This window comes from Phoca vitulina, unplaced genomic scaffold (genome assembly GCF_004348235.1).
Source record: "Phoca vitulina isolate PV1807 unplaced genomic scaffold, GSC_HSeal_1.0 scaffold16, whole genome shotgun sequence".
Taxonomy (NCBI): Eukaryota; Metazoa; Chordata; class Mammalia; order Carnivora; family Phocidae; genus Phoca; species Phoca vitulina.
The window spans coordinates 32,631,188-32,657,547 of NW_022589719.1; the positions used below are offsets into that span (position 1 = coordinate 32,631,188).

General features: G+C 57.1%; 1 protein-coding gene across 2 annotated transcripts in view; it reads right to left on the reverse strand.

Moving 5' to 3' along the window:
- SPTBN2 (spectrin beta, non-erythrocytic 2) overlaps positions 1–26,360 on the reverse strand; it is a 38,363-nt gene that overhangs the window by 4,114 nt on the left and 7,889 nt on the right. For both annotated transcript variants that reach the window (XM_032414470.1, XM_032414471.1), the window contains exons 3-28: positions 21,780–21,931; positions 21,161–21,334; positions 20,232–20,323; positions 19,992–20,072; positions 19,576–19,691; positions 17,422–17,534; positions 17,095–17,282; positions 16,199–16,316; positions 15,451–15,609; positions 14,831–15,133; positions 13,587–13,740; positions 12,495–13,365; positions 10,644–10,781; positions 9,516–10,272; positions 8,710–8,912; positions 8,240–8,330; positions 7,860–8,006; positions 5,411–5,674; positions 4,001–4,225; positions 3,605–3,694; positions 2,989–3,249; positions 2,772–2,902; positions 2,330–2,534; positions 1,449–1,823; positions 522–766; positions 293–431 (exon numbers count right to left, since the gene is read on the reverse strand). In XM_032414470.1, coding sequence (XP_032270361.1) covers positions 293–431; positions 522–766; positions 1,449–1,823; positions 2,330–2,534; positions 2,772–2,902; positions 2,989–3,249; positions 3,605–3,694; positions 4,001–4,225; positions 5,411–5,674; positions 7,860–8,006; positions 8,240–8,330; positions 8,710–8,912; positions 9,516–10,272; positions 10,644–10,781; positions 12,495–13,365; positions 13,587–13,740; positions 14,831–15,133; positions 15,451–15,609; positions 16,199–16,316; positions 17,095–17,282; positions 17,422–17,534; positions 19,576–19,691; positions 19,992–20,072; positions 20,232–20,323; positions 21,161–21,334; positions 21,780–21,931 — 5,792 coding nt within the window. The remainder of the gene's footprint in view (positions 1–292; positions 432–521; positions 767–1,448; positions 1,824–2,329; positions 2,535–2,771; positions 2,903–2,988; positions 3,250–3,604; positions 3,695–4,000; positions 4,226–5,410; positions 5,675–7,859; positions 8,007–8,239; positions 8,331–8,709; positions 8,913–9,515; positions 10,273–10,643; positions 10,782–12,494; positions 13,366–13,586; positions 13,741–14,830; positions 15,134–15,450; positions 15,610–16,198; positions 16,317–17,094; positions 17,283–17,421; positions 17,535–19,575; positions 19,692–19,991; positions 20,073–20,231; positions 20,324–21,160; positions 21,335–21,779; positions 21,932–26,360) is intronic.

Sequence of the window (26,360 nt, forward strand, 5' to 3'; positions counted from 1 at the left end):
GGGGGGGGGGGGGGGGGGGGGGGGGGGGGGGGGCGCAGAGACGTGAGTTAGCACCCAGTGGGACCTTTCCAGGGTCCCTGGAGGACTCACACAGGGAACTGGTGACTTCTGATGTCAGGAGGCAGATGGTTCTGGGGGAAAGTTGGACTGGGGAAATCCCTGAACAGCACTGAGGGGAGAGAGGGATTTCTGCGAAGGAAGACTGAGAGGAAGGAAGGAGACCCAGAGGAGCAGTCAGCATTCAGGCCTCCCCACCGTGAGGATGGCCTGGTGGCGCCCACACCCCCCCCACCTCCTCAGCTGCATAGTGGCTCCTGGCAAGCAGGCCCTGGCCCATGTCGATGCACGAGGAGAAGCGGTCGGCCCTGGCGTCTATCTCTGCCTTGATGCCCTGATGGTTCTTGATGACCAGGTCTGCAGAGGACACATCCCTGGGGGCACAGAGACCATGTTACTGCTGTGTCCATAACCCTCTCCTGGCCACCAATCCCCCGGAGGCCGCGGAGCACCGGGGCCCTCACCGGGGCCGTTCCTGGGCGTCCATCTGCAGGTTCACCCCATCCATCCACAGCATCAGCTCCCGGACAGCCTTGAAGAAGCGGAACTTATCCGTGGTGTCCAGCAGCAGCTGACGGCGGGCAGCAGAGCTTCCCTGAAGCTGGGTCCAGGCCTCGGCCACAGCCTGCATGTGATGGCCGATCTCCTCGGCCTTGTCTCCGGCATAGGCCTTCTGGAGCCGGTGGCCATCATCCTGCACCTGCTGGACCTGCGGGACCCCGGCTCGGAGTGAGGTAGTGCTGGGTGGACTCAGGAGCTGGGGTGTCCCCAGGCCCGGTCTCTGTTCTCCACCTCCTGTCCATTTTACCAGCCAGAGAGGCAGAAGGCAGAGCAGAGGGTGGGGGGCTGGGACAAATGAAGGCTGGTGCCCAGCATAACCCTTGTCACACCCTGCCCTGCTGGCTCTCAACAGGGGGCCTGGGGAGTGTGGGGGAGCAAGCCTTTAACGGGACCCCTGGCCAGTCGAGCTTTTAGAGGCCTGTCCGGGACACATGGGACCTCAGAGATCGCTAGACTGGGTTCAGCTAGAAGGGACGTGGGTAATGGCTGACTGGGTTTAAACAGTTGGAGGAAGAACCTATGCTTATTTGGTGGAGGCCTGGAGCTCCAAGCTGGGTGGGACCAACAGGCGGATTTTAGTACAATATGAAGGATCTAGCCTTTGGGACCATCTGAAAATGTCACGGGCCCTCCAGAAGGCTTGTGGACGCCGTGGCTAGACACCCCCTGGCCAGAGAGGTTTTCCTGGAATCCTTCTAACCTCGTCCCTAAGTGTCCCTCCAGAGGATGCCATCCTCCCTGCCTTTCTGCGCCACCGCCCCACCGTTCCCCACCAAGTCTCCCTGGAGCCAGCCCCCACCTCGCCGCACCAGGGGTCGGGGGGGGCGGACCTGGGCGCTGAGGGCCTGGATGTCGTGCTCGAAGGCGCAGTGCCGGCGCTGCAGGGCCTCGGCCGCGTTGAGGTCGCGGCCGGTCCCGTCGGGAAGCTGCTGCTGCTTGTGCTGCGCCCGCGCCAGGGCCTGGCGGGCCCCGTGCAGGAAGCGCTGCAGCTCGTGGGCCGCGGCCAGCACCTGACCCCGCGTGTCCAGCAGCTCGAGCAGGTCAGCCCAGGCCTCGTTGAGACTGTCTTTCCACTCGGCCACGGTGGCCCGGGCGGCGTGGCCCCCGGCGATGAGCCCGTTGGCCAGTGCGTTGGCGCCGTCCACGCGCTCCTGACCGATGGTACTCGTGTCCCGGGAAAATTCTCGGAATTTGTCCCGGAGCATCTGGAGGAGACACGGACAGTGCCGTGACGCCGGTGGACGCGGTCCCCGCCGAACGCGTGAGTCTTCTCGCCCCAAACCAAGAACCCACTCCTCTCCCTGGGCCACACAGGCCAAAACAGGTTTCTTCCGCAGGGCGGCTGGTTTCCATTTACCCCGGATGTGACTGATGCCCCCAGCCCCCAGCAAAAGCCCTAGGGGTGCTTGGAACCTTTGGCCTTCAGACGAGGATACCCTAACTATGGTCCATATATCTGCACTCATGAGGGTCCAAGCCCCCAAACTGTGCAGAGGAACCTCAAGTCCCCCGTGCTGTTGAGAATGATTGGAAATTTCCTTTTTGCCCACATCTACGTACAGGCCCCAGGACCTCCGTTCTGCACAGTTCTTCAAATACCCAAGGACGGCTCCTGCTCAGCCTGCTCTCGTGCCCCTGCCCCTGGGCCCTCCCCGGTGGGTCCTCTACTCCTCCCAGGCTGCCCTGCGGCTAGTGTCCAGCCCGCACTCACAGTCACGTGCTCATAGTCCTGGCCCAGCTCGTGGGAGGCTGCCACCACCTCGCGCTCCTGGATCCACTGCTCCAGGTCGTCCAGCTCGCGGCGGAGCTGGCAAAGGCGCAGATGCTCCTGCAGGCGCTCCCGCCGCTCTCCGGCCAGCTCCTTGAGGCCGGCATACAGCTTGTCCACCTGGGCTTGGCGGATCGAGAGCCGCGTGCTGCGGGGGCGGGGCAGGCACCGCGGGACTCAGGATGCCGGGCTCTGGTCCGTAGCCTGTTCCATAGAGTCCTGTCCGCTCTGGCCCCCCAACTACCTGCCGGGTCCCTGCCTGTCCAGCTCTCTAGACAGGTCTGTACACACGCAGTACCGAGGGCTCCGCAATCCCCGCACCACCCCGGAACCAGCTCCCGTCCCCCCAGGGGCTGTTCTCCCCTCTGTTGGCCGCTGTGCTCACCTCTCTGGGTGGTTGTGGTCAATCATGTCTTGGCTGCTGGCTGCCAGCTGGTGGATGGTCTGAGCGTAGCCGGCCAGGGCCTGCTCCAGCCCCTGATGCTTCTTCACCTCCGCCTGGGCGCTGAGCTCGTCCTGGGGACGACGGTGGGCATCAGGGAGGAGGGTCTGCGGGGAGAGAGCGGCAGCTCCCGCAGCCTGCGCTCTGCCCTGCCTCTCACCTTGGCTTTCTCTTGGCCCATCATGTGTAGCTCCTGCTCACCCATCCAGGCCTCCGCCTCGGCGGCATCGCGGTAGAACTGCTGGGCCCGCAGGGCCTCCTCCAGTCGCTTTCCTCGAAGCTCCAGCTCGCAGCTCAGGCGTTTCCACATTTCCTGCAGCTCAGCCAGCTCGGGGCCTGCCGCCGCCGCGCCCAGAGCACGCTGCCGCTCCGTGAGGTCCGCGATCCGCGGCTCGTGGCCCTGGATCTCCTTCTGCAGGGTCTGGCCACAGCGGCGGAAGAGGACACTCTGACAGGGGACCCCCTCAGCCTCCCGTCCCCTACACCTGCTCCACATCCATCCGGCCCCTCACTCCCAGTCCTCTCTCTCCCTGTGTCCTCCTCACTTGCCCCCTTCTCTGGCCTAAGGTTGGGATGGTAGCACCCCTTCAATCTGCCTGATCTGCCACAGAGGGAGCCCACCCTCCTGCGGTGAGGGACGGCCCACCACTGAAGTGTAGGATTGCACGCAGCCTCGAGCGGAGCCAGAGAAACCCCAAGGGTTTTTAAGAAAAGACAAACTTCCGAGTCTGGGAGGCTCTTGGGACCTTTTCTTTTGCCTTTAGCCTTGGCCTCACCTGGTTTTTCTTCATGAGAAGCTGGACACTGGGCAGGTCCTTGCCGTGCTCCATGGAGCTAGCCATGGGCAGCCGCTCTGTCACCCACAACTGCATGAGAAAGAGGGCGTCCGTGGAGGTCCAGGGGGCAAAGCAGGAGTAAGAGTTGGACGGTGGGGAGGCCTGGGGGGAGGTTTTCTAGGGCTCCTGGTGTGTGTGTGCTGGGAACAGTCATCTCCGAGTCTGAAGTAAAGGGACCACGAGGGCATCCCCAAGGCATCCCGTGTTCAGTGCCAGAGGGAAGAGAAAACAGCACCACTGGCATCTCCCCAGCATCCAGGAAGGAGACTAGAAAGCGAATGGCAGGGAGCAACTTGCCCTGGTGACACCACCCCATCGCAGACCCCAGGGACTCACGATCTCGTCCTCCACGTCCCGGTGGAACTGGTGCTGCTCTCGAGAGGCCTGCAGGCGCCGGCAGCGCTCTGCCATGGGCCGGGACAGGGCCCGGAACTTCTCCTCCACGGCCCTCGAGGTCCGCTCCACCTCCCCCGCACCCTGGTCCTCCTGGGCCAGCGCTGTCGCCTGGGCCTGGATGGCCTCCACCTCCTTCTCTCGCACAGCCATCTCCCGTTCCAGCATCTGCAACCCGGGCGGGGGGATCAGCGCACGTAACGCTGGTGTAGCCAATGGAGATTTCTGATCCCCGGAGCTCACCCTACGGAGAGCATCTCCTCGTGGCCTAGCTCGGTGGATCTCAAACTTTAATATCCCTAAGAGTCCGGGGCTGTGTGATAACTGGGCCAGTTATCAGTTTACTGCCTCTCGGGCCCAAATTCTCCTCGGTTCCAGGTACATCTTACCCTGTTTGGGCCGCTGACCCGAGGCCACATTTCTCATTGCCAGCTGGTGCAACGCTAGGCCTTGTGAGTAGGGGGCGCTAGAGGGTCACCCCAAGGCACAGGAAGGGAAGGTGCTATTTCTGGTTCCAGTGTGCCTTTCTTCTTGCTCCTGAGGCAAAACTGCCCATGGTGTGCAGGGAATCCAGTGGTTCTCGCCCTCCAGCAAGTTTTGCTGGCATCCCAGTGGCAACTTCCTACTGGCCAGTCTTGGCCTGCCAGCTCTAGACCGGCTTGGTCCCATGATAACCCCAGCAAAGTTCTACAACATCCAGCGGGCCTCGGCCCTCTCCACGGAGGTCTGAAACTCAGCCTCGGGGGGTGGGGTGGGGGTGGGGGGAGAGCATCTTGTTCCTCCTTGGGTACCCCTCCTCAGCCCCGGAGAGAGTAGCTGCTCCCTACATCTGCTATTCCCGTACTCTTTACAGCAGGGACCAGCAAACCCAGCCCCCTACCTGTTTTTGTAAATAAAGTTTTATTGGCACATAGCCACATCCATTACACATACAATTTTACGTATTGCCTATGGCGGCTTTTGCCCTACAAGAACAGAGTTCTTGTGACAGAGATTGTATGACCTACAGAGGCCAAACTGTTACTGTCTGGCCCTTTATAGAAAAATGTTTTCTGATCCCTGCTTTTGATTTCTCTTTACCCTTTTTGGTGAACATCTTTTACTAATTGATACTTCTTTTTATTAAAGTTTCCTTGTTTAAGTTGGAACGTGGGTTCTGTCTCCCGACTTTTACTCTGACTGATACACACTCCTAGAGATTCTGATACGGTGGTCCACGGACCTCGCTTTGAGAACTGCCGGGAAAGATGTTGTCTGTGAGGCCTTAGAATGACCTCCCAGATCTCAAGAGCTACAGACTCCCTCCTCCTTTCTGCTGCCGTTCCCCATCCCCCTCACAGGCCTGCAGAGCACCTGCTGCTTCTTGAGCAAAATGTTGACGCTGGTGAGGTCCTTGCCGTAGTCGTCCGAGTGCAGCTGGGCCTGCAGGCTCTCCAGCCAGCTCTCCAGGGCAGAGCAGCTCTGGGCAAACAGCTCGGCTCGGTTGGCATCGAAGAGGCTGCGGGCCTTGGCCTGGGTGGTGCTCTCCAGCCTGTCCCAGCGCCTGTGCAGGTCCTCCAGCTTCTCGGACACCAAAGCTTTCAGCTCTGGCTTCTCGAGGGTCAGTTCCCGCCCTTCCTGGGGGATGGGACACAGAAGGGGTCAGCGTCAGAATTAGATGTCACTGAACTTTACGGGTCAGTAGCAGACCAGGGAGCTAAAGGGCATTAGGAACCTGAGGTGTAGGCAATAATTCCAAGTTCTTGGGTATTCTCCACAACACACTCATCTCAAAGGTTTCAAACCCCTTCTAAACTGCTTCGCCTCCAACCCCCCCGCCGGCTGATTACACCCTACTTGTTCAAGGCCCAGCTCAAAACCTCATCTCAATGAAGAAGCCACAGAGACCTTCACTGTGTCGGGCTCCCTTGTGCTTATGGCTTCTGGGGTTAGGCACACATGGTCTTGTGTATTTGCCATCCCCTCCTGTTTCTCAGTGAGTCACCCCTCACCTGGGTTATGTACACGTGAGTCCCACCGCTCTCCCCCCTCCCAGCTTTTCTGCTTGAGGACTTTGGTTGCTGGGGAGGTGAGGGAAGCATGGTCTCTTGATCTGTATGCAAGGCAGACGGGAAGTGCCCGAGAGTTAGTGCCCTAGGAAGCAGCCCTCAGCCAGTGACAGACGGGGAGCTGGTGGACAAGTAGTCGGCGTTCTTGTGCGTTGGTTGGGAGAAAGTGGCTGCGTGTTCTACAGTCTCCCAAGGTGCCTCATTTGGACTGAGTGCCAGTTGCCTCCTGGGGTGACTGGTATGTCCTTGGACCCATTATCGAACGCCTTGCCTTTTCCATCGCAGCTTCCCACTCCCCTACTAGTGTTTTCTGTGCTCATCTCCCACATACGTGGCCTGTACTGGAAGCCTTGTTTCAGGGTCTGCTTCTAGAACACAAACCAAGGCACTGCCTTGAGGCCACTTTATGCATGGCTGTCAGGATGAACAGTTAGAGTCTAGCACTGCCTGGGTAACTTCATGAACCTTCTGCACGATCCACACGTTGACGCACAGTCCTGACGTGTGATCAAGGCTTTTCATGACCTGGCCGACCAGGCTTTTCCCACCTTTTTTTCCATGGGGCCCCTTTCCACATTCTGTGTTCCTGCCAGACTGACTTACCCCCTTGTTCCCATACTGGCACCCCACTTCCACACCTCAGGTTTCCTGTTTGCACTGTTTTCTCTACCTAGAAACATCTTTCCTCCAATATCTCTGCTTGTCCAAATTTTACTCATCCTTTAGGGACTGCCCTGGAGGCTCCTGCCTCTAGGATTCCTCTACCTCCTCTCTCCTTGTAAACAAAGTTTTATTGGCACAGAGCTTTACGGGCACACCCAGAGGGCCCAGGCTTTATCAGGCCCTCTTACTGCAGTTGTCATATTATGCTTTGGATTTAACTTAGGTGTTTGTGGATCTGTCTCATATCCTGGCTGTACTGTCATTCCTCAAGGGTGGAGCCCACAGTAGAATTGCCTTCATTCCCCCTCTTGGTGCCCAATACAATGCTTTGCGTATAGTAGCACCCAGGAAATATTTGCTGAACAAATGGAAACACTAGACATATACTGGTCTCCTCCTCTCCCCAACCATCATGACCTTGAGGGAAGGGAAGTGTCTTTTTACGTATCTTGCAGGGTGCTGAGCACACATAATGTCGCCCGGGAACACTTGCTGAGTTGAAATAAAGTTTTACCTATGCTCAGCTCTAGAAGAAGTGGTGGGTTTAGACACCAAGTACCAGGAACAGTAAAGCTCAAAAGCAAGGGTTGGCAAATTGTGCTCTGTGGGCCAAATGCGGCCCCCACCTGTTTTTATAGATAAAGTTTTACTGGAACACAGCTATACTCAATCATTATATATTCTCTATGGCTGCTTTTGCGGAGAGTTGAGTAGTCACAGCAGAAACTGTGTGGCCCGCAAAGCGAAAATATTTACCATCTGGCCCATGGCGGAAGTTTGCTGACCCCTGCTGAAGAGTGGCATCCTGCTCTGGACCCAGGCATAGTTACCATGCTGACTCAGAGCTGCAGTTTGGCTCCCTACTCATTTGTGCTTTCCCAAAGTTCTGGAGTCACTGTCTCAGAGACCTAAGACTTTTGTTCCCCAGACCGTAAGTTTCCATCTTGGAGGTTTGGCACCAGAAACCCCATGACCTCTATCCCTGGAAGAACCATAGCCTGAAGCCAGGATCCTCCCCTGCACTGTGGCCAGGACCGTGTCCGGAGGAGGACCCAGGGCTCTCTCCTTGCTGCTGCTGTCACACCACTCACCTTATCCACTTTGTCCAACCAGTCTTTGTTGGCGGCCAGCTCGGCCATGAACGCCTGGTGCTTCTGCCACTTGGTGTGCAGGTTGCGGGCCTCATCATAGGACACGTCCTGGGCTGTCAGCATCTTCTCGTCAATCCAGAGCTTCAGCTGGACCAAGCACAGAGCAGGGGTGGAGAAGGGCAGAGGACATTTCAGATGCGGTGAGGCATAAGGGGGTGAGGTGAGCTGGGAGAAGTGGTGGATGTGGGGGGAAGCCAGGCAGGGGTCCACTTACTCAGGTGATACTGCAACGGTCTTATTCTAGGCTCAGAAAGCTGGGGAACATTAGCAAAGGGATGGCTGGGGAATGTGGGAGGGGACATGGGGGAACAGAGCCTCACCTCGTGACAGTCCTGTAGGAAATGCTGCTGCCCTCGGTTGTCCCGAAGACGGCCCAAAAGCTGCTGCACCGCTTCTTGATTCTTCTTGTGTCTGTAATGACAGTCCCTTGTGAGGCCCTCGAACTCACTGTCAAAGGGCTATGACCCTGTAACTAACCTAGAAGCCTTCAGTCCTCTTGCTACGGGGACAATGCCTTCTGGGAGCTCTGCAAGACAACCTGGGATTACGGATGTCTGCCATCCAGCTAGGCCAGTGGACTTCATCTCCCCTGGTGTGGGGGAAGCAGAGCTTCCCAGCTCATGGCTTAGTCCCTCTCTGACCACTAAGTTCTTCCTCCTCTACTTTTCGTCAGCCCCCACCACCATCTGTCTGTGCTGCGTTCTCCAACTTCTTCATCAGTGGAACCGGCCAGGCTGTTCTCGCTCACTTCCCCACCAGGGCTCCCATGTACCCACTGTCTTCATCATACCTCCTCTCGATGGAGTCGGCCTTCTCCTGGATCTTCTCAGCGTGGATGTTGCCCCCAGACACCAGCTGGCGCCCAGCCTCCAGCAGCCCGCGGATCCGCTCTCCGTTGGCATCCATGGTGCTCATGAAATCTTCCAGTTTTTTTATGGCGGCATCCGCAGCTTGGAGAGTCCCCGGCATCTCCGTGTGGGACAAAACGTATTCCTGTGTGGGAGGGGAGGTACACAGCTCACTTCTCAAAAGTACTTGTCGACTTTTCAGAAGGGACCTACTGAAGGATGCATCAGACGCGGAGCCCAGCTGGGGAGGGGAGGGTGGATGGTCTGGTTCTGAAGACAGTTGGGGGGGGTTCCTGATTAATGCCACAGGCTCGCAAAGTATCAGGGGAGCTGGGCAGGAGAACCTGAACAGCCCAAATCCTGTTCCAAATTATTTCTGGCCACTGATTTGATTTAACAGTTACATGACAAGTCAGGTTTTTTATTTCTCCTCAAGTCAGTTTCGGCAGGTTATATTTACATATTTTTTTTTTTAAGTAAGTGCTAAGCCCAACATGGGCCTTGAACTCACAACTCTGAGATCAAGAGTCACATGCTCTACTGACTAAGCCAGCCAAGCACCTACATCTTGTTTTTTTGTTGTTTTTTTTAACTCCTATATTTTTCTTGCACGTTCTCCCTGTCCATCCCGGTTCCTCAATTACTCCACCCGCTGCCATTTCCTCCTCACCCACCTCTCTCTCATCCACACTTCCCTGTCCCTAGTCCCCTCTTCTTCCTGGGTGGGACTCTGTGTCCCTGCTCTCACCTGGCTGCTGAGCACGCCCTCGGCCTGGCGCGCATCCCGCAGGAAGCCTTGGAAGCCATGGGCCTGGGCCAGGCGGCCTTGCCGGCTCTCCCACATGCGGCCCAGCTCCTCCCAGCCGGTGCCCAGGGCTTCCAGTCGCTGCCGCAGGAAGAGGCACTGAGGATCAGCCTGGTCACGGGTCACCTCCTCACCCAGGGCCCGGAGCCGGCTGTACTCCCCGCGGGCCCGCTCCACCTCTCCCCGCAGGGCTGCGTGTTGGGCCAGGAGGGCCTCCGCCTCGGGCAGGGTGGCTGGCCCTTCTTCAGAGGCCACAGAGGTCTGCGTGCGACCGAGCCATGCCTGGAAGTCATCTAAGCTGCGCAGGAAGTCCTGCAGCCTCCGCGCCTCACCCAGTGACTCCTCCCGGCGTCGCATGGTGGCCCGCAGGTCTTCCCAGCCAGCTTGGACCTCTCCAAGCCGGGCATGGATGGCAGGGGCTTGGGCGGGGTGGCCAGCGGCCAGGGCATTGGCCTCTCGAGTCAGTTCGCCCACCCGGGCGGCGATGGCCTCCAGGTCCCGCTCGGTGCCGGCCAGCTTCCGCTGCAGTGCCAGCACCCCGGCCAGGTCATTGCCCAGGCCCTGGGTGGACTCGATGACCTTGGTCTTTTCTCTCATCCAGGCCTGGGTCTCTGTGCATTCTAAGTGGTAGTTCTGGATGCTCAGGGCTGACGTCAGAGCTGCCTTCTTGCCATCGGCCAGGGTCCGAAACTGCTGCCACCTGAGGGTGGGGGTGGGGGGGTCTCGTGTCTGGAGCTGCTCAGCTTCCCTGCGCTGTCCAGGTATATCTGGAAGCTTCTTCCTTGCCTCTCCTTTGGGATATTCTACCACCTGCTTGTGCTGCATTAAAGAGGCTGCTCCCGGCTCATCCTCCCTTGACTCCTTGATTACTCCCCGTCCAGGCACAAGCCTTTTTGGACTACCTTCACCCCCTTTCATTCCCTTCCTCATTTCCCACCTCTGCCCCACAACATACTCCAGATGGCCTTCCTTCCTCATTTTTAGCCTCCGTACCATGCCCTCTAGGACTCTCCCTTCTGGCTGCCATCCCTGTCTGCTGCAACCTTTCTTGGTTCCCCTCCCCAGGCCCACCTGTGGTTGAGCTGCTTCTGGGTATTGACAATGCTGTCCTTGCCCGGGGGGTTGGCCTTCAGCAACTGTTCCGCAATGTCGTTCACGGCAGTGATCCGGGCTGCGAGGGCGTTCATCTCGGGCTCCAAGGTCTCGAACCTGAGCGGGTGGAGGAGGGTGCAAGAGGTGGCCATGGGTCGTGGAAGTGGTGATGTACCAGCCCACCTCCCCTAAATGCCCAGGAAAATGCCTCTCTGTCAACGTGCGGCTGATTTATAGGAGTCTCTGCACATCTTAACCTATGCGGTCTGCAGTATCTGTGGGTCAAGTGGGGAACCCCAAGTCCCCCCAGACAAGTAGAAAAACAATAATCTCTAGAGTGCTCAAGAAGATGGTGGAAGTTAAATATCAGGAACAGTTGCAGAAGCCAAAGTAACACCTGGCCCAATACCTCATTCTTTTTTTTTTTTTTTTTAAAGATTTTGTTTATTTATTTGAGAGAGAGAGCATGAGAAGGGGGAGGATCAGAGGGAGAAGCAGACTCCCCACCGAGCAGGGAGCCCGATGCGGGACTCGATCCCGGGACTCCAGGATCATGACCTGAGCCGAAGGCAGTGGCTTAACCAACTGAGCCACCCAGGCGCCCCACAACACCTCATTCTTTATCAGAACCTCCCTATTCCTCCTGGGACTGATCCTTTAGGCACCTACCTGGGTCCCATCCTAATACCAGGGGTTAAAAAACGAACTGACAACCAAAAATATTTGTTTGAGTGATAAAGATGTGAAGCATAACTTCTGTGATATTCTCACGGTCTGCAAATGGTTTCTGTAAAGGGCAAATATTTCAGGCTGTGTGGGCCATAAGGTCCCTGTCATCTGCTGTTGTAGTGCAAAAGCAGCCAGGGATGATATGCAAATGAATGAGCCTGGCTCTGTTCCAATAAAGCTTTATTTAAAAAAAAAAAAAAAAAAAAAGGCAGCAAGCTGGAGTTGGCCCCAGAATTATAGTATGCTGATCCCTGTCATAGGATATCTTGAAAACTTAAAAAAAGAAATCTTTAAATACATTTTTAAAACCACCAGGAAATTTGACTATAGAATGAGTAATCGATGATATCAAGGAATTGCTAATTTTATTCTATACGATAATTAATGGTATAATGGTTCTACATGAAAAACGTCCTTTCTAAATCATTTTAAGATGTATTATTCTGTAAATAAAGCTACTTGATAAGGTTAATCAGTGTATCTGTCTAAAGGTCTATAACATCAAAGCCCTAGCTATTTTAAGTCCACACACATAATTTACTATATTTGAGAATACTTCTTCCTTTTTCTTAGAGGACATATCGTGGGGAGCCCAGAAGTGAAATGATAATCTGGGGATTTGCTAATTTTTAAAATGAAAAATAATCAAATATAGCAAGATACTGACAATTACTGAATCCGGGTGATGGGAAAATAGGAGTTTGTGGTATGTTTTCTCCTTTTGAGTATGTTTGACATTTTTCATGAAAAGCAAAACCCAGACAACTGTTAAAAGACTCAAAGGGTCGGGGGCGCCTGGGTGGCTCAGTTGGTTGAGCCTCTGCCTTCGGCTCAGGTCATGATCCCGGGGTCCTGGGATCAGGCCCCGCATCGGGCTCCCTGCTCAGTAGGGAGCCTGCTTCTCCCTCTCCCTCTGCTGGTCTCCCTGCTTGTGCTCTCTCTCTCTCTCTCTCTCTCAAACAAATAAATAAGATCTTAAAAAAAAAAAAAAAGACTCAAAGGGTCGTAGCCAGGGCAGGCGGTTTACAGCAGGGCCCACGGCCCACACGTGGGCTGTCCCACTCGCCAGGCCCTCCTGGAGGACGTCCGCAGGGGGCCTACCTCTGCTGCACCACCTCCAGGTCCTCCAGGCGCTCAGGCAGGGCCAGCCCGTTGAGCCACTGCTCCTTCTCCTCCACCCACAGGCCGCAGGCCCCGGCCTCGCTGAGCATGGTGTAGAGCGCCAGGGCTGCTTCCAGGGCCCGCGCGCGCTCGCCTGCCCGGGCCTGCAGCTCCTCGTAGTGCCGTTCCAGGCTCGGCACCCGGCCCTGCACGTCTGGTGTGCAGCTCAGCGCAGGGGGCAGGGCGGCGGCCTGTTCCCTCAGGGCATCCAGGGCTGGCCGGTGGCTCCGGATCTCCTCCTCCAGGGCCCGATGCTGCCGGGCCAGGGCCTGCGTGGAGAACTCGTCGTGCCCCAGTTCGGGGCTGGACACCAGGCGCAGCGCGTCCACCAGCCAGGCCTCCATGTCGTTTGCGTCGGCCTGGAACTGATAGAGGCTGGCGGCCTGGGCAAGCCGCTGGGCACGCTCCTCTGCCAGGGCCTCCAGCCGCTCCCACTGGGCCTGCAGCTCGGCCATTCGGGCGGCGGCCTGGCTGGCCCCGGGATGGCCCTCCGCGACTAACTGCTGGCCCTGTTCCAGCGTCAGCTTCAAGGGCCCCCGCCGGCCACTCATCTCGCCCCGCAGGGCCGTGTGTTTGTTGAGCAGACGGAGGACGCCAGTCAGGTCCCGGCCAGTTTCTGCGGAGGCCAGTAGGTGTTGCTGCTCCCGAACCCAGGCCTCGGCCTCACCCACCTCCCAGAGGAAACGCCACAGGCGCCGGGACTCCTCCAGCCGGGCCCGCCGGGCCGCTGCTAACTCGCACAGCGCCTCGTAGCTCTGCTCCAGGGAGGCCACCCGCTCTGACACCAGCTGGGGGTCGCATGGTTTGTACTCTGAAAAGGTCGGGGCGGAGGGTTGAGAGCTGTCGCCCAGCCATCCCGCTGCCCCCTACCCGTCCCTGGTTATGAATCTCTACACACACCGCCCCTTAGGCCTCCCTCCCTAGCTCCGTCACCTCCCACCCACCCCTCATCCTTCCTGTCCCCAGTTTTCCCAGTCTGGCTGTTCTCCTTCCTGAGCCGCTCCCTGCTCAGCTCCTTCCCCCAGGGTTCACCTTTGCCTGGGTCACAGAAGCGCAGTGCAGAGGCGCTGACGGCCCGCACCCTCTCAGCCTGCACGGCGATGTCCGCTTCCACCAGCTCGTGCAGCTGCAGCAGGTCCTCCACTCCGGCCAGATGCTTGCCCAGGTCGTGAGACTGCAGCCGGCCCTGCCGGGACAGGCGGCGTGCCCGTGCCCATCCGAGGGCTCCCCAGGTCCCTCCCCGCCAGGCCTCTTTCAAGCCCACCGCACGCGCGGGCCAACCTCGCTCCCTTTTCCTGGATCCACTGCACCTCCCAGCCTCCTTGGGTGGCTGCAGGGGTCACACGCAGATGAGCACAGCCGCTCCTGTCTGTCGGCCCCCACTCACACACGCAGTGACGCCCCAGTTCTGTCCCGGCACCCTGGCCATCTTGTACTCAACTCCCCTCCTGTGGAACGACTGACTTTCTTACTAAATCTTGCTCCCGAAATCTCCGTTCTGACTCATCTTCTCAGCCCCAGAATTATCGCCACCCTCCTGCGGTCACGGCTCAGCCCCCAGCACCCCAGCAATTCCAGGGTCTCTCCAGACCCACCCTCATCCCCATCCTTTGCCTAGATCGCTGCACAGCCTCTAACTGGCCCCTCGGCCCCCCTTGGGCTGTCCCCTCCTTCACATTGTGGTCAAAGTGACCTTTGAAAACATGAAGGCAGAACCACGTCTCTCCTTTCCAAAACCTTCTGATGGCGCTCAGTGCTCCATGTTTCTCTGAACAAGACCCATACCCCTGAGCAGGCCGGGCAGGCCCTGTGGGAGCAGGCTGCTCCACCTTGCCTCATCCGCGGCCCCTCCTGTTCTTGCAGTGCCCCTGGCCCTCCTTCCTATGCTGAACATAGCACGCCTGTGCAGGCCCAGGGCTGTTCCTTCTGCCTGCAACATTCCCTGCTCACAGCCCCCGCGCCGGCTCCTTGTGTTAGTCTGCGTTTCCTCAGAGGCCTGCCAGGACCCCGTCACCCCGTGGCCCTGTTCAGTTTCCTTGTAGGTTCTATGTCTGCCTGCTATTTTGTTTCATGTGGGCCCAGGGGTTTCCTCCTCAGCCTCCTCCCACTAGAACGCGAGACCTGCGAGGGCAGGGCCCTGTTTGCTCCGTGTGCCCGCATCGGGGTCAGGGCCCGGCACCGAGACTTACTCCACCAAGATGCGCCACGGGAATGGACCCCCCGTCGCACTCCCACGGTCCTGCTCCCCCCTCCCCGCCCCCTCGTCCCGCTGTTACCTTCATCTCTTCCATCCAGTCCATGAGGTAGAGCAGGTCCTGAAACACCTTCTGCAGCTCCAGGTTGAGGAGGAGCCGCTCCCGCCGGGCAGCCACCATCTGCCGCAGGAAGTCCCAGAGGCGCGCCACGTTGTGCTGCCGCGCCGCGATGCGCTTGATGTCATGGTAGCGCTCAGCTGCCAGCTCGGCGGCCACGGCATCCACGGCCTGCACCCGGCCGCTGTAGGCCACGATGTCCGTCTCGATGGCCTCGTGCTTCCGCACGGCCGCCTCGACGGCCGCCAGCTCCAGCCCGAAGTTGTCCTGCGGCGGAGGGCAGGCGGGGGAGGTGGGGGAGGTGGGGGAGCTCAGGCACCCCAGCTCCGCCCACTCGCCCCTTCTGCTCTCGGGGGCACTTGCGCCGCAAGATGCCAACTCCACACGGTGGCTCTGTTTCCTCTCTATCCTGTCCCATCCTGTCCCCTTGCTCCTGTTCAAGCCTCTGGCCCTGATTCAGGGGGGACTCTTGGTCGTCTTCTCTGTGCGATGGATTCCCCCATGTTACAGGGCTCGTAACCCACCGCTCTCTCTCCCATTTCTCCTGCCCACCCACGCAGGCCAAGAGCCCCCCCCCGCCCTACCTGGGACACGAGGCGCTGGTTCTCGCCAAGCCAGGTCTCCCGCATGGCGGCTTTGCGGTCGAAGCGGGCGGCCAACTGCTCCAGCTTCTCCTGGCGGATGAGCTCGGTGCGCAGGGCCAGCTCGCGCTCGTGCTCCGCTTTCTCCAGCCGCTCCCAAGCCTGCGAGGTGGGGGGACAGGATTGGTGCCAAAGGACCAGGGCTCAGGAAGTGAGGGTGGGGAGGGGTCATTGCGACTGGGGGGCACACGATGAGTCCCAGGGAAGCTCGGTCTAGTGGGTCTGCGGAATGTGGTCAGTCAGACACCTGTGCACGGAAGCATGAGAAACGGACAGCGGGAGTGCCACGGGGCCACACGAAAGCACGTCTGCTTACGGACGAGGACTGGAGGGGGACGGGGTACAATGAAAACCGCTGGATTTGTCTGTGGTGGTGGGACCGTGGGTGAACCCTATTACTGATATTAATCTTACAATGTCATCTGTGAAAAAGATAAAATAAAAGCAGAGAGAGTAAATCGGGGGCATGCCGAACAAGATAAGCGACTGGGGTCTGAGTTTATGATGCGTGCTTGCAAGGAGAGACGGAGGGAGGAGGAAGGGGGATGTTCGGGGCACACGACAGCATGTGTGAGTCACGTCGTCGGGACCACAGAGGGCCGCGGGCAGCCGGGACAAGCGTTCCGGTCAGGGCAGTGGGGGCTGGTGTCAAGGATGGGACGTCTGTGGGGCGGGGAGGGAGGCTGTGCACCTTGTTGATGTCAGAGATGAGCCGGCCCTCGCGGGGCGTGTAGACCTTCTGATTGTTGGCCCGCAGCTTGCTCTGGATGGTGAAGAGCAGAACTTCCAAGTTCCCCTTCTCAGTGAACCTGAGGCAGGAGGCCGGGTTGGGGTCAGAGTCAAAGGCCACCCAGGCACAGGGACTCTACGTTTCAAAACGAAGTGTCCTGTGGTGCTTTTCTTCTCATGATCTCAGTGCAAAAGCCAGAAAATATGGACAAGCAAAAAGAACATAATTTTAAAACAAATGAAAACCAGAGAGAAGTGACCAGTTACACTTTGGCATGCACCTCAAATCATTCTTGGGATGTGTAGGAGCAGATGTTTTCTGGATTAGTATTAGTTTTGGAGCTGAAACATACTAACTCCGAAAGAGCTCAATAATAGACAAACCGAAGCTGTAGCATGTACTGTACAGAGCTGCGTCCTGGCGATCCCACACTTGAAAAAAAGTCCATTTCTAAAACAGGTAACAGTCAGAACCTTTGCAATGTGCACGGCACCAGCCACACTCCCGTGTTGCTGGTGATGACCTGCCCGTCAGATCCAATCCCCCTGTCCCTAAGCTGGGAGTGGGTTCCAAAACACCCGGCCAGTAATCTCATCTGAGCGGATCGCACTGATTCTACCTGCCGCAGTAAGCCTCTCCCGAGCATGACTTTTTTTTTTTTTTTTAAATGGATCATCATTTAAAAAATTTATCTTGGAATTGCTTCTGGCACTTCGAGCTGGGGGAAATGAGCCTTCACTGCATTTATGTCCTGCCAAATTTCCCTCCCAAAAGGCCACCCTGATTTAGGCTTCTTCTCCCATGAGCACGGCTCAGGGCCGGCATGCTGCAGCAGGGGGCGGCCCAGGAGCACCTACTTCGGTGGCTTCTCCACGGTGCGGTAGGAATTGAAGGACTGCAGCTGGTTCTGGACCCCACTCAGGGAGTTGGCCAGCTGCCGGTCATTGAGGGTGACAATTGTTTGCTCAATCCACTGCAGCAGCTCTGAGGCCAGGGACTCATACTTCTCCACCAGGCGCTCGGCCTCCATGGCATGGTCCAATACCTGTGAGACAGCGACAAGGGGGTCCTGCCTACGGGGTCCCTGGCCCAGCCCTGCAGCTCCCCCCGTCTCTGCTTTCGGGGAGGAAGACTCCTAGGCAGGACCTCTGTTCCGACCACCTTGTGCGGGGTGGGGGGGGTACCTTGCCAATCCTTTTGCCTTCCACAGCCAGGGCCTTCATCTTGGAGAAGTAGTGATAGTAAGTAGCCACGTAAGTGATGATTGATTTCTCGTCTGGTTGGTCCACATTCACATCTGAGAGAAAGGACCACTCAGGTCAGGCACTGATGTTTAGAGATTAGAAACCTGCCTCCCAGAAAAACAAACTGAGGGTTCTAGAGGGGAGGGGGATGGGAGGATGGGTTAGCCTGGTGATGGGTATTGAGGAAGGCACGTTCTGCATGGAGCACTGGGTGTTATGCACAAACAATGAATCATGGAACACTACATCTAAAACTAATGATGTAATGTATGGGGATTAACATAACAATAAAAACATTTAAAAAAATAATTAAAAAAAAAGGATGATAGAAACCTGCCTCCCAGAAGAACACCTGCAACTTGGATTGCTTACCCCAATCCCAGAGCCGTCCCCCACCCCCCCCGCCCTGAAACTGACATCCTTCCAGCTCCTCTCAGGGCAAAATGACAAATAAATCATTTGGACTAAAAGGACATGAAAAAGCAAAGTTTCTTTTTTTTCCCCTCCTAGGAACAAGCAGAGGACAAAATGCAGAAGCCCGAGGAGGCTTTTACCCAGTATTTCCAATGGAGACCAAAATTACTGTCGAGGGCAGGAAAGGCAAGAAAAGAAACAGTATTCCCGTTTGGGGATGGATCTTGTACTTAGAGGCTGGAAAGATGTCTAAGAAATCAGTGGATTCAGGGGCAGCAAGATGGGAGATACAAACTAAGCTTCCCGAAGCCGGGATGTTCAGAGAGACAGGCCCAGCAAGCCCCAGCAGTTCTCAGGGCCATCTTGGGGCATGGTCATGGCTATTTCTGACCTCAATCCCAAAGTTCAGCTGCGAATCCAAGGAGGTGAGTGTCCTTCAGGCAAATCAGCTTCTACCACAAAGACCAAGGCTGGGACTTGAAATGCCTGGGTTCTACGCCCAGGCAGATTCCATCCTACCTACAGGGAAGACTATAGGGCGGGAAGACTATAGGGCTGGAAGCCCTTGTGACCCCCTCTGAAAGCCCACAGGCAAGAAGGACCCATTGAAGTCATGTCATAAAGTTACAGGAGACTTCGCTTTACTTAAAATGTTCTTTATCATAACTGTGCCTCTCAAATGCTTTCCCAGGAACCTATGTTTGCCTGACTTCCATCGCTAGATGGCTGACGTGTGTCACTCTGGACTGAGATGGGGCTACGGTGGGATGGCAAACAGGGAGAAAATAACCGAGACCCAAGTCTGCCCAGTGAGCTTAGGATGGAGCGTTTCCAGCAGGGAAGCCCCTTGGCCCTTCTCTGCCTCCCGTTTCTGGCGGCACCAAGACTGTTCTCCCCGAGAAGTGGCTGAGGAAACAGGTCTGGAGTTTGGATCTCTGCTCCACCCGCTGTACGACCTCGGGAAAGTCACTTAACCCTTGGATAGGTCCCCATCTTCTCTTCCATAAACTGAGGACTATTAATCATGGCCTTGATTTCCAGGGGGTGTTGTGAGGATTGAGTTGAGTGAAGCATGTCGAGTGCAGGGCCAGGTCCAAAATAAAAGCCCAGGGGCCCCTGCCAGTCTCACCAGCATTAAGATCAGAACCACAGGGGTCAGTAAGCAGGGCCCGCTGACCGTAAGGCCAGAGTGGGGTGAGATCTCGGGGTCATGCAGCTTAATTTAGAACCCTAGAATTTTAGAGTGAGAAGGGCCCTTAGAGACCACAGGGACCAATCTTCTCATTTTAGAGACGAGGAAAATGACCCACAGAGAGGCTAAGCGACCGGCTCTAAGTCACAGAGCTGCTCCATGGTGGGGCTGGCCTAGAACCACATTCGAGGGCTCTTTCTGCCACAGGGCTGCCCCTCTTCCTACAGCTTTTTTTTGCGGGGGGGGGGGGAATATAATTTTCACATAAAATTCACCCTTTTACAGGAGACTAGTCAGCGGTTTTCGGTACATTCACAAAGTTGTGCAGCCCTCACCACGATCTACTCCAGAACATTTCCATCACCCCCAAAGGAAACTCCGTACCCATTAGTGTTCACCTCCCCCCAGCCCCCCACCCTCAGCCCGACACCCACTCATCTGCCTCTGTCTCTATCCCACAGCATCTTCTTTACAGCACTCTGCCCCACCTTCGGGATCCAGCAGCTTTGTGAGCCCCAGCTCCTTCTCGGCCAGATTGAACGCATTTTGCAGGTTGTAGTGTGCATTGCACTTCCTCAGCGACTCAAAATCCAGCAGATCCGGCCTGCGAGGGGAGGCAATGTAGAAGGTATCAGGAGCGCATGAGCTCCTAAAGAGGAAAAGTAAAGCCACCCCTGTCTTTATCCCTGTCACCAACTCCATTTTGTCCTGAACCAGGCACCCCAAACCCACACCCACTGCTCCCACCCCCGTGGGTCCCATCACAGCCCTCTGTGCAGCGTGGTGCCCCCACATCCTGGCCCTTCTCTGAATGCTCGCCTCCCATAACTGCCGTGGAGCCCAGCTCACGGTCCATCTAGGCGCCTGCGCGCCGGGGCCCCAAGCCCGGCCAGTGGCTCCTCACCGGTGCTTGTGCACGATGGCGTTGAAGGCCAGCCCGTCCCTCCAGCTGGTGGTGAAGTTGTGCACGTTCACATTGGGATACCTGTAACCGGAGACCGGGAAGAACGGGGAGTAGGGCCTAGCCCTGGTCTGTGACTCAAGGATGGATCCCCAGCTTGTGGTTCCGGGAGCCCATCCCTCCTTTACCGCACAGCCTCGGTGCATCCAACCCTCCAAGGCCACGGTCCCCGGGCAGCCTCACCCCGCAGTCTTCATCTGGCACCACAGCAGTAGGGCATCCTTGGCCGACTTCTTCTCCTTGTTGTCTTCTGTTTCCACACTGATGTCTTGGATCTAAGAAGGAAAGAAGGAAGATCCTTACTCCTTGAACAGGGGCTCCTGGAGTTATTGGAGATACTCCGTGAGACACAGCAGGAAACTGCTCGAGACTCCTGTAAGAGGGGTGCCGGGACAGAGCCGGGGGACCTCTCCTCCTGGGCTAGGGACCACAAAACATCGGTTCAAAAGGATTTGAGGCAGCAGGATGTGGTCAGAAGTCAGAAGAGTGGAAGCGCCTCAAAGCGAAGGATGCTGGCTCCTCTGGGTGGGGAGCTGCGAGTGGACAGGTGAGCATGCCTGAGAGCTGGGTTTCCAAGGGGGTGCTGACGGAGCTCTGCTCGGGGCTGAGAGAAGCAGGACAGGTTACACCCGGGGAGGAAGGGGACAACCGGAAGAGTTGTGATGGCATGAGGACAATGGGCTACTTATGCTCAGAGCGTAAGAAGCAGTAGGGGGACTGTTTTAGGGAGGCAAGCAGAGTTTGAGGCAGAGGTGGACCAATGATCAGGCCCCAAGTGCGGTTCTCAAACTCTCAGTGGTGAAGGTCGGTCCAGTTTGTAAAATCTCCAGTCCCTTGTGGACCAATGTGTGGTCCTACCACATGTGGCCAGTAAACAGACCAGGCCACAGGGAACCTGCCACAGAAGTATGACAACACCCACACTGGTCTCTACCCTGTGTAAGGAGGAGGGTCTCCAGGTCTGCTGCCTGGATGTCACAGCAACCGTAAACTGCTATACGAGGTTCTAGACCCTCTGTGTTTTTATCAGTCACGCCGTGGACCAGCGGTGCCCGTTCGCGGTACGGCACCGATGTGTGAAGGACACTCTGCGTGACGCTCTGCCAGGCTACCTGGAACCGAAGGATGATGGTCCAGACCAGCCCAAGGGTCAGACGGTGGTTTCCGTCCACAATGTCATGGGAGCCCATGTTTTCCAAGTGTACTTTCTGCTCCTTCAGGAACTGCAGAGCCTTGTCCACATTCTCCAGACAGTGGATCCGCATTCGGCCTTTCGTGGGCTTTGGCTGTTGAGGGATAGGAGACAAAATGACATGGGACCATGGGCCTCCTCCTCCTTCCCTTAGCCTTCTCAAGGCCCTGCTCTGCACACCTTCCCCGTGACCCCACTCAGGAACACAGGCACAGCCCTCAAGGCTGGGCCAAAGTTCACAGAGCCAAAGCTGAGGTTCCAGAGGAGGCTTGAGCAGATTAAGATTCCCAAGGGAATTAATTGCACCCAGAGTGGGTGGGAAAAGAAGTGTTTTCAATGGGGCCACTGTTCCTGTCTTCGTGAAGCAATGCTCCTATTTAATCCAGGCAGCAAAGCCTCTCAAAATGAAACCATCCTCTGAGGAGAGGGCAGCCAACTGCTTCCCACTCTGTGCCGTCACTCTTCTAAGGGCAGCTCCCAGCTTGTCCCCCTGACCACTGTTTCTTGGGCTCCCTCCTCCTTCTGTAACCATAGCTCACCAGTGTCTCTCCCGAGAGCACCTCGAGGAGCCTCAGGAGGTTACGTCCATCCCGGAGGTCACTGTAAAGGTCTCCCACCCGGCACGTCACCCGGGCCAGGTGCGAGTTCACCCACTTGGTGAAGGTTTTCTTCTGTACGGCTTCTCGCTCATCTGCGGTGGCAACATGGGGTCATTTCTGTCCTTCAAGTACAGTGCACCTGCTTCTAAACACCAGTTGATGGGATTGGGGGGCTGGGGGATGCTTGAGAGCCCAGAAGTGAGATCTGGGAAGGAGGAGGGGAAGGAAGCTGCCTAAGACGAAAATCCCTAACTTAAAAAGCAGGGAATAAAGAAATTGGAATGAGCTCATAAGGTAAAAAAGAAAAAAGAGCAGGGCGCCTGGGTGGCTCAGTTGGTTAAGCAACTGCCTTCAGCTCAGGTCATGATCCTGGAGTCCCTGGGTCAAGTCCCGCATCGGGCTCCCTGCTCGGCGGGGAGTCTGCTTCTCCGTCTGACCCTCCCCCTTCTCATGTGCTCTCTCTCATTCTCTCTCTCTCAAATAAATAAATAAAATCTTTAAAAAAAAAAAGAAAGAAAGAAAGAAAAAAGAGCAAACAAGCTTTGAGAAGAAAGGATGAAAGAAATTAGAAGCAGTGAGACGTGTGGGGAAGGGTTGGGGTCTGGGATCATGGCTGTCCTTTAACAGTGGAGAGACACTGTTACTTCACCAGAGCCTCGCTGTCCTCATCTGTAAAACGGGCATACTACTTGACTTTCTACTTCAACCCGTGACTGTTGATGAAACGAGACAATGTACGTAAGATGCCTGGCACACGTGATGAGTTACTCTTTGGTGAGTTACAGTTATCCAGGCACCATCTGACCTGAAGGAAAGACCCAGAGCTGCTCAGGAGCAGCAGGAGGTGTGGCTGTTCTCTCTGCTGACGGACAGGGCGTGGACTTAAATTAAACCAGCAGCTTTTCCAAGTGGTCATTAGAAGGACACGATATTATAGAGGGTCTAAGCCTCCTGAGTCAGCTTGCTCTCCTGGGATAATTTAAAGAAAAGACGGGCTCCTCTACTTCTGGGGTGGGTTCATTCAATTGGTTACAATGGGATCCAGTCCCGGGACATTAGCATTCCAATGCTAAGAAGGAAAACAATCTTGAAAGTTGGGAATAGGGAAAACACTGAGCCCAGAAACACAGTGGGGATAAAACAGGCAGAGTTAGGCACAGATCTGAGAGAAAGTGAGGAAAAGCCTTGCTGGCTGGTCCGCAGGAGAGGCTGCTGATGGGCGCATGCTTTTTAGGTTCCACGGAAAAATTAAAATTTTAGACGTTATAAATGACAAAGTGAGGGAAGAGGCCCAGGCCATTGGAAGCTGCTCGGGCCGTTCGGATTTCTGCCCGTTTTCCCCAGAGAAGCCCAGTGCAAGGACCCAATCCAAGTGGCTGGGGCCTGAAGAGTCACTTTTGTTTCCTTCTCAGCACCAGCGTCTCAGAAACCGAAAAGACTCATCCCTGAATTTCACATTCCTGTGCACCTCACCCATAAAACATAACGACACACCCACGTCTATTCCTGTCTCTCTTACCTCCAACTCTTGTACAACCTCTGGGTTGTAACAACTGCACCAGCAGACCCCTGCTCTGTGGACCTCCTTTCAGGGTCTCCAGGCCCCCTTGCCTGAGCTGGGGATTGCCCAGAGCAGTGGCCTTACTGGATTGGTGAAGACCGCCCTGATGTCAGGCGCACTGGGGTGAGGCCATTTTGGCCCACAGGTGGAATAAGAGAGGAAGACAGAATCGGTGGCAGCTAGGAGAAAATGGGGCAAAGCCAAGGACCAGAAATAAAGCATGACTTTACAAGGTGTCCACAACACCCACAGACACATCCCCCCGCCCCAAAACACAGTGGGTCCCAGGAATACACGGAAATACTGGTGCCAGGATGAACACACGCCTGCTCTGCATCTGAGCCTCTCTGCACCAACTCCCTTTGACACACTCCCTGGTTTCCACACACACACTGCTCCTCACACACGTTTAGACACCCACTCAGAAACCCAGGGTGACAGGGACAAGCCCTGGGTGGCTCGGCCTCCCGGCTGACGGCCCTCTCTCCTAACAGCTATCCTAGCAGGTGCTTCACCTCCAAACGCTCCGCGCCTGCGTGCCTCCCCGTGTGCTGACACGGGCGCTGCCACCACGCTCACTGTCCCTTCTTCGGGGGGGGGGGCCCAAGCCTTTCCCGTCTCTGTCAGCACCCATGTGTTTCCCGGCCTCTTGTAACGACTCCCTGCGCACACCGTCTCCGAGCACAGACGGCCGAGCAAAGACCGTGTCCCACTCGGCGTGCTTCGCTCCGGCCCCTCCGGCCCGGGGCCCCTCCGTCCCCGGGGCCCCTCTGGTCGGCCGCTCACCTTGCAGCTGTTTGAAGCGGCCTTCCAGCACGCTGGCGTACTGAGCGGGGTTGATGAAGGCGGCTGGCGACAGCAGGAGGTCCCCCGGGCTCTGAGCCCCTTCCACCGCCTCATAGTAAAAGTCGCCCGCGCCGTTGAGGCCGGGCCCGTGCGGCCGGCTCACCCCGTTCCCATTCATGCCGCCCGCAGCCTCTCACGCGGCCCGGGGCCCGCCGTCCATGCCCTGCCCGCGCCGGGCGCCACGGGTCCGCCCCCCACCGCCCCCGGAGCCCCGGGTCCCGAGCGCCTGCGCTCCCGGCGGGGAGTCGGTTCAAAGGCGGGGAACGTGTCGCGGAGCGCGGGGGAAACGGAGCGCCCGAGCTCGGGGGCCAGTCGGCAGAGCACACCTGGCGGCGGCGGGAGCAGACGGAGGCGGCTCCCGACAAACAGGTCGGACGGTGCCGGGGGAGGGGCGGGAGGCGGAGCGCGGCCGGCGGCGGCTGGCCCGGCCCTGCGGGGCGAGCAGGAACTGCCGATGCCCGGCTGATCGGCCCTCCGGGCCCCCAGCTGCTCAGCGTGGGCCCCCAAAGCCAACTCCTGCTTCCCGAAGGTCTGCGGGTGGGACAAGGATGGCCCCTCTTGGGGTGACTGCGGGAGGTGCCCCCTTCAGGACCTGAGCTTTGATCCCCAGCTCGGAGAGCAGAGAAAGAGAAATCCTTGAGGAGGAGAAACCAGCTCCGTAGGTGCCCGGCACTCTGCTGGGCGCTTGCTTAAGTTCTCTTATCTGTGAATTGGTGTTCCAATCTTCCCCCACTTGTTTGTCACCACCTCCAGTTCCGGCCCCTTTCCTGCCGCTGGGCTCACCAGGCCCTCCTCAGCCAGGCCATCCCAGGGCCCCAGTGCATCCCGCTGCTGCTGCCACATCTGCCAGATTCTCTTCCCACCTCTCTCTGGGCTTCAGCTCATGTCCCTTACAGCCTACTCTTGCCTCTCTCCTGTCTTCATTCATTATTTATCTGGCACCTACTGGTGCCATGTGCAGTGCTAGGTTAAGCCCACACAGACATGCCTCCAGGAGAGCCCAGTCTGGTGGTGGAGAAATGGCAGCTCAAGGTGGCATGTGTCACATGTGCACAAACACGGGGACAGTCCTGGGTGGCATGTGGCATGTGTACAGACATCATGACAGTTCTGGAGGCAGCATGCATCCAAAACCAGGGTGCCAGGGAAACTTCTCCGCACAGAGGTGACATTGTCCACAACCCACTGTTCTGTGTCCTCTCGTCTATAGAAACACTGATATGAGTATTTCACAGGCCAGCCTGAAGACTCAATCAGAAGGGCAAAGAGAAAATACACAGTAAGGGGTTCCCAGAGCTAAGGCCACCACACAAGGGTCCTCGGATGCTGTGCTGCCTGAAAAGAATGAGTTGGAGAGCTTTTTAAAAATCCTGATTTCTGGACCATAGGTCCAAAGATCCTAATTCAGTGTGTCTAGGAGGGGGCTTGGGAATGTGTATTTGTAAAAATGTCCCTGGGTGATCCTGTAAAAAGTGCTGCCCGGTTTGGGAACCACCCCCTCAGTGTCTCCCTTCTTCCGGGAGGCCACCCACTCATGCTGGGGGCACTGCCTACGTTGGGGGGGGAGTAGATGCGGCCTCTCCCACTGCGTGGGGCTGGGAGGCCAGTAGGTCGGTGGAAGAGATAAAGGTGGGATGGAGGAGGAGGGAAGCCAGACGGGGTGGGTGGCCTTAGGGTGTGTGGGTGACTCAGCCCCACGCCAGCCGCTGGTGGTGTCAGGTGGCAGCTGCTCTCTTGTTGCCATGACAACTCCTCCCCGGAACGCAGGGAGGCCCGTCAGACGGGTTTGTTTGTGCTCAGAAGAGCTGAGGGAAGAGCCCAGGCCGTAGGGGAGGGCAGAGGCTGAGGTGGGTTGAGAGCAAACCCGGGAGAATGGGTGGTGCAGAAACCAGCGGCGGGTGGAGGGAACCTGCTTCCGGGAACAGGTAGATGAAATAATGGAAGGAACAGGCGGCAGGTGGAAAGAACAGGTGGGGAGGGAGAGGGGAGGATAATGGACTGGGACGGAGAACAGGTGTGAGAGGTGACAGAGAAAGCCAAGGAAGACCCAACAGGGGGATGAAAGGTAAGGGAGAGATGGGTGGAGATGGCCGTACTAAATGGAAAAGAGTTAA